Source organism: Bicyclus anynana, chromosome 23, assembly GCF_947172395.1.
Source record: "Bicyclus anynana chromosome 23, ilBicAnyn1.1, whole genome shotgun sequence".
NCBI classification, from domain to species: Eukaryota; Metazoa; Arthropoda; class Insecta; order Lepidoptera; family Nymphalidae; genus Bicyclus; species Bicyclus anynana.
In genome coordinates this window covers 7,802,342-7,813,744 of record NC_069105.1, presented here as the reverse complement: position 1 = coordinate 7,813,744, position 11,403 = coordinate 7,802,342, and the positions used below count along the sequence as shown (strand labels likewise).

Sequence of the window (11,403 nt, the reverse complement as noted above, 5' to 3'; positions counted from 1 at the left end):
TGCCACGCCGGGTTCGTATTCGCCTTAGACCATTAATAACTGGATGTGGTTCACACCCAAATTCACCAACAAAAACGTCTGTCATTTTTTGAGGGGGACGAGGTAAACTCACACATCAAAAACATTTAACACCATTAAGTATATTCTGTGTCCATACACACAACTACAAATTTGACTCGCAATACACACACGCGTAATTTTTACACACACTAACAAACAAATTGCCACAGTAAAAATATATACAAGCAGTATTGTAACTCGATCGTATTTTTGAAATAAATAATACAGCCGCGCGGTACGTAAAAATGTGATAGGGCTGCCCGCCTCCAGCATTTTAATTACATTTGCCAACTTTGTGTTTCCATTTACTTTTGTGATTGTAAATATACTTTTTTTATGTAAACAAATAAAATACTTTGTAAATTGTAGTAAAATAGGAAGTGATCAATAAAATGCGTGTTGTTTTTTGATTGGTAGATTTAAATAAGGCTGATACTAATCAATGACCTTGAAGGATAGGTATTATTCATATGTTTATTTTGGTGATGCCATCTAGGTATCCACACTACGTGACCAAATAATAAAAAAACCGGTCAAGAGCGTGTCGGGCCACGCGCAGTGTAGGGTACCGTAGATTATGTTAGCACTTTAATCCCTTATGTAATGCATTAACATACCGATAACGATACCCCTCACTATAGAATAGAAGATAAAAAATTCATCCTGAATTGTATTGGCATGTGGGGAAGGAACCCCAAAAAAAATTTTAACCATGTTTGGTCTATAAATTGGCTGTTTTACTCGATATAAAATTATACAAAACATTGTGTTTACTAAAATGAAACATTTTAAATTCTGTCGTACATTATTATAATATAAAATTCCATACAATTGATTTTCTCATTAAAGTGTTTTGTATTTAACACAGATTAATCAATAATATACAGATGGAGCGTACGGAACATGACAGTGTCGTACCCGCTACGAATATGAAATTCAAAAACGAATACGTTCTCTTGTGAGTACGATACGAACCGTCGCATCAGTAATTTTCAATATTATTCAAGAAAAATGGCGTAATATGTTTTTAAATATTTTAAAAACTGTTCTCAAAAACTAAAGAAATAAGATGGAGTATTTTTTTATATCAATTTACGTAATTGTTTTTATATGCAAATGTCAAGGAGACGCGTGTCTTTTGTTTTTTTTTATCGGTTGCACCAGCTTCAACACGCAGTTTGTAAAGTCTCTCTCTGGGAACTCTGTTGTGTTTAATAAACATTGTATAGTATAAATTTTTTTAACTATATATTATGTTTTGTATTGGCACTGACGAACGTTGGCCAGTGTTTATGTCTTGAATGTGTAACGATTACTATCAGATGAATATGATGTTGTCCTAGACCACCAGCCTAATACTAAACTCTCCAAGTCGCACAGGTTATGCACTGAATCCTCAAGGCAATAGGAAACAAAAATCGTAATTCATTAACAAATTTTATTTATGAAAGTTGCAAAACTTACAATTTTTGATACAACGTTATACTAAATCTGAAAAATATAAAATATAACTATAATTATAGAACATAAATAATTTACTAATTTATACGTTTTCGCTTATTTCTATTGATCTATATTGTAAACAATACTTTCCCAACACTACGTATACGGTATACGGTAAAACCAAAACTCGTGAAATAATACCTTGAAGTATCTTATAGAACCTTGAAGGATAATTTAGTCACAAGCACAACTGACATAATTGATGTCGTCATGTAAAATATGTCTAACCTCTTTACGCAATGACTAAAAAATGTCTATCTCGCTACATTAAGGTAGCTTTCTTTAAGTTAGAGAGGTTACGGAAAAATTTTGTTTACTCTTTAAAAAAATAATTCCTTGACCAAAATTTGACGTAAAATGCCACATGTCCATTATATATAGGTGTCAAAGCACCGTGCGTTCGTCACTGCGGCACAGTCGCAACTGTCAGTAGTGTCTGCACCCCACGCCCCGAGTTCGAGGTGCGTAGGTATAGCTCGCGTTTCGACCTCTAGTATGAAGTCAAACTACTGCTTGTATATATTTATACTGTGGCATTGCTTAGACTATCCACAGATTAAATACATAGAATATTCAATTACTGATCGATGTTTGGCTGTTTCGTCAAAAGAATCGATTCTTTTTATAAATTGATTTTTATTAAAAATTTGATAAAATTAAGGTTTAAATACTTTAAAATGAAACGTTACTTCGTCTTTTACTAAACTACAAGTTTTTGGCCGTTTTTCATGCCATTTAACTACACAAACCGGCATTTTTAGGGAGCTCTTTACACGACGAAAACGATTACAACAATGAAACATCGATTCTATAGCATCAGTTTTTATAAACGCGTTAGATCATAGATTTTTGATCTTTGCCAGAGGGGTAACAGTTAGCGAGCAAAGTCCTGTTATTAATGGTCTAAGGTATTCGCTGTCCCACAGAGCCTAAATAACTATCTTCCCTCCACGACACAGAGTGACATTGTCTGTGTCAGTTCAGTTGCTCGCCCAAAATATACACCGTTAAGTCTAGTTTGGACTACTTTAGTTTAGTATTTTAGTAGAGTACGAACGATTTTTGGGCGGTAAATCCAAAAATTGTTCGTACTCTACTAACATACTAAAGTAGTCTGTACAGCCTATTAGGCCTAGTTCGGAATACTTTAGTATTTTTAACCAACTTTGAAAAAGGAGGAGGTTCTACGTTCGGCTGTATGTATGTTATAGTCGAGTACGAACGATTTTGACGTGACAACGTCTTATAAATTGGTTTGCCGGGTGACACTTCAAGAAACTGCGTTACGCTCCGCTCACGTTATGCGCTCACAATGAGAGCGAGTGAGAGGCACGCGTCCCTTCCACTCGGGCATGGTTAGCCCGCCTAAGAGCGAGAGAGACAGACATAAAAAGTGAAAGGCACGCGTCCCTTCCACTCGAGCACAGTTAGCCCGCCTAAGAGCGAGAGAGACAGAGCGAGAGAGAGAGAGTGAGAGAGATAGGCATACACACCGGTTCACATTAAAATTATTTTACCACTCAAAGTCGTTGTCACGTAAAACTTTCGCCCGTATACCGACTTTACAGGCAACCAATTTTTTGGGCGGTAGTCTGAACTAGGCCTAAGAGAGGCCTAGTTCGGACTTCTTTAGTATTTTAGTCGAGTAAGGTTGCTCGTTTCAGTTGTCGCTGTCACTGACGTAATGTAGTGATTAAAAGCTCTTTGACAGACGTCAAATCAAGAACAAAGCTTTTTGATTTGACATTGACATTGCTTTGTGTGAGTTGAGTTTGTGTGTGGTTCTGGTTTGGTAATAATACACCATACATGATACATTATATATTGAGATAGATACACAACTCTCATTTTAGTTAAAAAAGTTATAAACCGTGATCACTAGATGGCGCATTCTAATTAGATTTATTGGCTACCCATAGATGGCGTTCTCTCTACGAGTACAATCTATATTTTAGTTGTATGACTATTGATGTTTGTTTTCCTTAATTCTTATATATTATTAATGAAAAAAATTAAACATAAACATAATATTTACAAAATCACCTATTTCACTATATAATACTAATGTACCCAAATATTTAAAATTGCCAAACTTTATAAATATATAGAAATAAGGAAAACAAACTGCAATAATCCTTCAAATATTAAAGGATTTTTAATCTAAGAAAGAAAAGAAGATTTTTATTATTCAACGATTTATTTTTTCTTTTGTGATTATGAAAATATCTTAATGCACTTCAGCAACCTGATAACATTAATGTACCAACTATGAATATTGACGGTTATGATTATAAATAACCACTGATAACATCTACACACTGGTCACCTTTAAGAACACGTAAAATTGCTGGCGACATTTTCGCCACGCCGTTTCGCGACACACCGGGCCGCCTTCTGAGCATAATTCCGATGGCGGTCGAGCATGTTCCATGGTTAATTATTAACTATGCACACCAAATCCACAAGTAATACCCATTATAATCACTTATTTGTACCGATTACATCTTATTTTAATATTTTTCGTTCACCACTGTCACCAAGTATTAAACAACATGTCACTATAGCAACAACAGAAAAAATTCAAAGACAGCTAAACTGTCATATTTGAAACTATATTTTTTAAAATGTTCATAGTTTGAACAGGAGTGATTTTAATCAAATAATGTGCCTGAGAAAACTTCGCTTAAGTTTTTGTACCGTGAGCGCTGGAGGGCAGCACTTCATACAAAATATTTTACGTAAGCGAACTGTGCGGAAGTTTCACCCCGATGTAAATTTGTAATACACTGTAATCTTTGGTTTGGTAATTGGTTTGTGTTTGATTTTGATCGTAATTCAGTTTATGTACATAATAATTCTATGTGCTTCTGTTTGATACTTATATTTTCCAAATCCAGGATTCGAGTTGATATGTTAAGTGAATTAGTATCTTAATCACTAATTCCAATCCAACAAGAAAATTATTTGATATGACAGTAATAATTGACAGACCAATAAAACAATTAAAATGTGGTAAGTACCTACTGAACAAACAATAAAATTATACTTTGAAGAAGTGGTTTCTCCGTGAAGCATGAGACGAATATCTTAGCTTTCCATGGATTCACCGTGAGGGTGCCGGGTCCATCGCGTGGTAGAGAGAAAAACTCGGAGCAGAGTCCTGAACTTGTGACTGCAAGATGTAGGGTTAAGGAATTCCTTGACGATCAATCAACACTCCCCGTTCTCTGCTCGTGTGGTTCTCCCTGCCTAGCCAAATTTAGTAAAATCCTATTAGAGCATTTTGGATACTCGTTCTAATATAGAACAAGCTGCACTTCACTGTTCTTCTTATTTTCAGTTCTGAAATGCCGAAGGAGTTTCAGAAGACCACTGAAGTGTTACCTTTCACCAAGTACGGCTTGTCCACGGTCGACGAATTTCGAAAAGTTGAAAATGATCTCCAGCATTTGGAGTACTTGAAGAAGATTGGTCTTTCAAATGAGGAAATTAAGTTGTACCAAGAAAATGAGGCTGGTCTGTTAGACCAGCGTCAGAAGATAGAGTCCAGTATATTGAAGGCGAAGCTTAAGGCTTTGTACAATAAGATCAATGATTCACAACACACTGCAGGGTGGTAAGAGATCGCTGCAAACAATACATATACAGCCAAAGATTTTATACTATGGATATGTCACTAGCATGTCAAAACTCAAGTGAACAATTATAGCAGCCAACTAGCGGATGCCCGCAACTTACACCACCATATACAACCCATGTGAAAGTCAAACTTTGTTTATATTCTTTTTTTATGATTTATGAACAAATTTTTTAAACTTGCTATAAAAATGAAGGACTTTTCATAAAAACTTTCAACCCCTATATTATCCCCGTATGCCTGTGTGATAATATCTAGCTGCATGCCAAATTTTAACCCAATCCATCCAGTGGTTGTGCTGTATGTTGATAGATCACTGTCAGGCAGTCACCTTTGAGTTTTATATATTTAGATAGTCTTTCTTATTAAATAATAAAAGTTATTTAAATAAACAACACCTAAATATTGTATACAATGTTGAGTTGTGTAATCAGGAAATGTAAAAACTATATATACATAAATATATAATGAAATTAAACATAAAGTTGCTCAGTGGTGTAGATAAATTTGAATCAATTTTGCAGTGATTTTGTAGTACATAACATATCTATAGTATGAAATATCTTTGTATACAGTACATTTATATGATGACTTTAGAAGTTTACATGATGAAGATAATAATAATAGTAAAACTCTTTATTTCCATTAAATAAATAATAGACTACATAGCATAACTTATATGAGTATCTTATATCTACACATTTAAAATAATGAAAACCTTATATTATGCACTTTGTTTTGTTATTAATGGATCCCTTCGGGTAATCCACCGCCATCCTTTTCCAGTCACCTTTCTTTTCTGTCAGGTTTTTTGTTGAAGATGTACCTTTATAATGGTGAATGAATTTTTTAAATTTAAAAAAGGTAGTTTTAATATTGTTTAAAAATAAACTGGTGTATAAATATACTCAGAGGTACAATTAACAGCCCTTTAATATGACGCGAGTATATTAAAGTGGGTGGATAATTGTGCCTCTGAGTATAGTTGCTAAAAAAAATATAGAATATAATGAATGTTTTTATAATAACTACACTACCTATTTGTAACATATAAATAAACAAGCTTTCCTCTTTAGAATACTAATATAGACAAGATATACTTTCAGCTCAAAACAGTCTACAGCAGACCGTGCCAGCACATCTACATCACCAGAAAAAGAAGTAACCATCAGATTGCAAAAACATGCACCAAAATTCTATGCTGAAGGGCATCCTATGAATGAATTGAAAGAAATTGAGGAGGATTTATTCGGCCATTTGCGAAATGACAGTTTATTACCAATAACCAAAAGACGTAAGATTCTAAGACGTCTAGAAAGGAAGAAGGAGAAAATTATCTCCAAGCAAAAGGATCCAGGTATTGACCCTATAGCAGGACCGTCACACGTCAGACCTGGCAGCTTATGGGATGTGAAGGATGTTAGGGATATCCCTGATAAAGTTCGGTCACAACCTGGTAAAAATATCATAGGTAAGTACAAAGTACAGTCTTGTCTTGTCAACTAAGGCATTGCCAACTATGTCATATACCAGTTATGTCATCAAAATACTTCCAAGTAACAGATGTTCAGACTGTCTTTGATTTGGCCGGTGAGAATCTGGTGTCTGTCTGGTCTGGGGCTTGCACCTCCAACTTTTCAGTTATGTGTGACAAATATCTTAGCATTCCATGGATTCACCAAGAGGGTGAAAAACTCTTGGTTAAGGAATTCCTTGACAATCAATTATCATTTCCCTTCTACACTCGTGTTGTTCTCCCTGCCTAGGCAAATTTGGTAAGATCCTATTAGAGCAGCTTTGGATACCCATTCTAATATAGAACTAGCTGCACTTCTAGAGAGGCCAAGGTCTTTAAGCAAGTTACAGAGAGATTTAGGTGATAATTCACTTGCACCTACATCTACGGCGTACAGACTAACTACACAGCCATTTTTAGTTAGTTCATTATACTGTGGTCCTTCGGAATGTTAGTCTCCCACGGCAAAGTAAGCTCAACAAGTACTATACAATTATTTTGTTTGGAAAAAAGGAAAATATCTGATCTAGATTTTGAAATAGCGACATCCACTGGGATTTTATAATGTTTTTCATAAGTATCCTTCATTTAGAAAGTCCAATCAGATGCAGAACCTAGGATTGAATAGGGTTTACTAGAGGAATTCGATTTTGAGCTTGCTTTGACGAAGTTAATTTGTCTTTTAGTTGTAGTCAATCCTTTTTGAGCTCAAGTTACTGAAAGGCTTATAGCTTCACTTATAATTTCAAGTACTAATATAATGTCGTGAGTAAAGACCCCTATCCAGAATATCCTTGCATTCAACCAACAAGAAATTAAATATTGTATTATCACAAACAGGGAAGGAAACACATTGTAAGGAAACCTACATAGAGAATTTTCTTAATTCTCAGGGATGTAGGTGTCATAGTTATATAGTCTGGAACCTTCTATATAAATGCTGCCAAATCATAAAGACTTTAGGAAGTTCCTCTTTTATAAAATATGTAAAGTACTGAAAAATTGGTCACTTGGAACTTTTACTGCAATGGAAGCTAAGTTTGCACTGATTTTCTCACAGACAAACATCACCATGGGTTCTATATTCTACTCGATCTATATTTTACACTAATTCTTTTTACCTAGGACCTAGAAAACCAACAATGTACACAATAAAGGAGGACAAAATAGTACGACTTGAACCTGTGGAGCGACGGGAAGGTGGAGATGAATTCAGGGCTGTAGAAATTGTGGTACCGGTTAATACTGCTGAGGAACAGCTTCTAGAAGGCACCAAAATGAGCTTGGATGACATTAAGAAGATTGAGAGGTTTAAAGATTACGAGCCTGGGTTGCCTTCAAAAGTGAGTATTGAATACAGCCGTGATAGCCCAGTGGATAAGACCTATGCCTCTGATTCCGGAGGGTGTGGGTTCGAATCCAGTCTGGGGCCTCCAACTTTTCAGTTGTGTGTATAGAAATTAAATATCACAAGTCTAAAAACATCGTGAGGAAACCTACATAACAGAAAATTTTCTTAATTCTCTGTGTGTGTGTGTGAAGTCTGCCAATCTGCATTGGGTCAGTGTGGTGGACTATTGGCCTGACCCCTCTTATTCTGAGAGGAGTATAATCTATAATTGTTTCTTCTACAGGTCCTGTATCTTAAGAACATATCTCCATCAGTGCCCCGGGAGCAGCTATCTCTGTTGTTCAACCAGTTCCACCTGGAGAATGGAGGCCCTGTGGAACTGAGGCTGATGGCTGGACGGATGCACGGACAGGCATTTGTCACTTTTCACAGTAATATATCTACTATTACCTGCTATACTTAAATGTATCATCGTCATTATCATTAGCAATTGTCACTTTTCAAAGTAAATATATCTACTATAATCTATACTTAAATTATAGTAGATATATTTCATCATTAACAAAACCATTATGTAGACAACACAATCAAACAAAAATATATTTTAATTTGTCAACATCTAGAGAAATTAAATTAAAGAAATCAAATTAAATTATTAAATTGAGGCTTATACCAGTAGGGGCCCATTATTAACTAGTACCAACTAACTACAATAACATAATTAATTATTTAGATAAATACATAGATTAGTTAGAATAGTTTTAAGATATTGATAAGTACTATCTAAATGGGAAAAATAAAGCTTATTATTATGTATTATATTAATAGAGAAATTAATAAAATTGAAATGTCTGTTTCTAAGTATAAATAACAAAATATGACTAAAACACTAATACACAATCTGTTATATTTCATTATTGCTTATTTTTCACTTGTTTCAGGTGAAGATTTGGCCATACAAGCATTGGTTGAAGTAAACGGCACCATACTGGGTGGGCAACCTATCATAGCCCAGTTTGGTAGGAACAGCAATCGCATACAAATTGAAGGAAACAGATAAACCATATTTTATACAAGATTTTTTTTTATTTCCATAAGTACTAAGTAAGATAACAATTATGTATTAAGTAAACTAATATATACTTAGTTATAAATTATAATCTAGTTGTTTTGTAAATAAAACTTAATTAACAAATGATGTCTTTTTTTTCATTTTTATTCATCATCATTTTAGTTTTACAGACATATCAAAATATTCATACCTAATGTATTACATAGGTATGTATATATTGTAATTCATACAATATATACATACCTATGTAAAATATATAGTAGCTTAATTATAATTACATCATCTTAATCATACTAATTTATACTAATATTATAAAGCTAAAGAGTTTGTTTGTTTGCTTGAACGCGCTAATCTCAAGAACTATTGGTCCGATTTTAAAAATTGTGGCAGTTTTAGATAGCCCATTTATAGAGGAAGGTTATAGGCTATATATTATCCCCTTATCCCTACGGGAACGGGAACCACGCGCGGCGTCAGCTAGTATTATAAATATATATGGTTTTACTCAATCATGGACATATGGCTGAACAGATTTGGATGAAACTTAACACAAAACAGTTTTGCCAACTGTTTGGTGACATTGCTTTACATTTGTATGTTTTCGTAGAAACCTTTCATATTGTTTTCCTTAACCCAACTGTTTACAACTTAAATTTGTTGTATGTACTTATTTTTTTTTATCCCTGATTACTTAACAATTTAGTTGTTATGTTTTTCATTTCAGTACTATATTTTGGCTTATGTGTGGCCATTCCCAAAATTATAGTGCAAATATTGGAATAACAATATAATGTGTAGCCATTCCCAAAATTATAGTGGAAATATTGTAATAACAATATAATGTTGGCCATTCCCAAAATTATAGTGCAAATATTGGAATAACAATATAATGTGTGGCCATTCCCAAAATTATAGTGCAAATATTGGCAGTTTGATACTTTTAATAATTTTTTTTATATATGTTTAAATGTTCTCAATCATAATGTAGTATCTACTTTCAGTAGCCATATTATAACATAGGCAGTGGCATGCACTTCATATATACAAAAATGCCTTGCTTAACCTGAGGACTTTGTAAGAATCTGTATTGTAGAAGAAATTTTTCATTTCCAAAGATATTTTATACTATAGACATGTTAGATGCCTACACGAATGTAGCATGCACAATGTTGTGTTAACTTACATTATATATTTAAGTACCTATATATAGTTTTTAAGCTACCTGAATACAACTCGAAATTGTAGACAATATTTAGGTATTATTTGTTTAAATATCTCAATGAAATTAAGACAATTGTGCACATATTTCCGCCTCAGTTTTCATGCGTTCTAGTATATAACATCGTTGTCCATTTCACATTAAAGTATCATAACTACCCTAGTTAAAACCTTATGCACGCCACTGGGGATTATTGTCCAATTGAACGAATTAATGAATAAGAGAGTAGTCTATAACATCCACGTCACTTCACTGCGCGTCTTTGGAGGCAGATTTCCGACGCCGCTTCACGACGCGCTTCGGTGACAATCATTCGGACTCCTTTTTGGCCGGCGGCTCCTCGGCTGTGGACAATGAATAACAGTTTCAATGGTTTATAACAGAGAAGTCTCGGGTTCGATTTCTCGGGTAAGTTTAGGATTTTATAATTTCTAAATGGTGTGGTAGTGATTATACGGTATGTGATTGATAGGATCGATGATGCTTGCCTTGTCATTTAAATAAAAAAAAAAAAAATTAAAAACGTTGCAGCGTAAATTCAACTCTCTTATGAGAAGGGAGGTCAGTGGTGCTAACATGCGACCAGTGAGGAGAAATATAGAAAAAATTTCGTTCAATGGCATACTAACTTAAAACTAATACATATATATATATATATATATATATATATATTTTAATTTTTCTTTATATATATATAGTAAATATGTTGTGCCAAAAGAATGGACCTGACTCAGCTAAAATTTGTTGTGAGTACATCAGTACCCACAACGCTGGTATTCTGTCAGACCCTTAGGAGGGAAGAACAGAACACATAAAATAATTATATCTACTACTAATAAAATAAAACAAAATACAGTAGTGTAATCTCCGAAGAACAAAAAAATTTAATCTCAAAAGCTAGCAAACACAAAAAAAAAAATTAAAAAAAAAAAGGAAAAAAAAAATATAGAATTAATTTTTTACTAATAATTAATAATTGCCAGTCTGCTTTTTGGCAATCTAACAAATACAAGCGAAAAAATTTCTTAAAAGTAAATTTAGATTT

General features: G+C 33.8%; 2 protein-coding genes across 7 annotated transcripts in view; one reads left to right on the top strand and one right to left on the bottom strand.

The window, feature by feature from the left end:
* The first annotated feature begins 4,354 nt into the window (after positions 1-4,354).
* On the top strand, positions 4,355-9,265 carry LOC112056175 (RNA-binding protein 41). 2 transcript variants are annotated; one of them, XM_052888662.1, is made up of 7 exons: positions 4,355-4,373; positions 4,461-4,575; positions 4,904-5,179; positions 6,307-6,671; positions 7,842-8,059; positions 8,351-8,498; positions 9,009-9,265. In XM_052888662.1, the coding sequence occupies exons 2-7, from the start codon at positions 4,571-4,573 to the stop codon at positions 9,125-9,127; spliced, it is 1,131 nt and encodes a 376-aa protein (XP_052744622.1). In that variant the 5' UTR covers positions 4,355-4,373; positions 4,461-4,570; the 3' UTR covers positions 9,128-9,265. The 2 variants fall into 2 exon arrangements, with proteins under 2 accessions (XP_052744622.1, XP_052744623.1); XM_052888663.1 differs by having other exon boundaries at positions 4,363-4,575; positions 8,351-8,572.
* LOC112056174 (SWI/SNF-related matrix-associated actin-dependent regulator of chromatin subfamily E member 1) overlaps positions 5,822-11,403 on the bottom strand; it is a 28,971-nt gene continuing 23,389 nt past the window's right edge. For all 5 annotated transcript variants that reach the window (XM_052888659.1, XM_052888660.1, XM_052888661.1 and 2 more), the window contains one exon: positions 5,822-10,702. In XM_052888659.1, the coding sequence (XP_052744619.1) occupies positions 10,668-10,702 (35 nt within the window). In that variant the 3' untranslated portion in view covers positions 5,822-10,667. The remainder of the gene's footprint in view (positions 10,703-11,403) is intronic.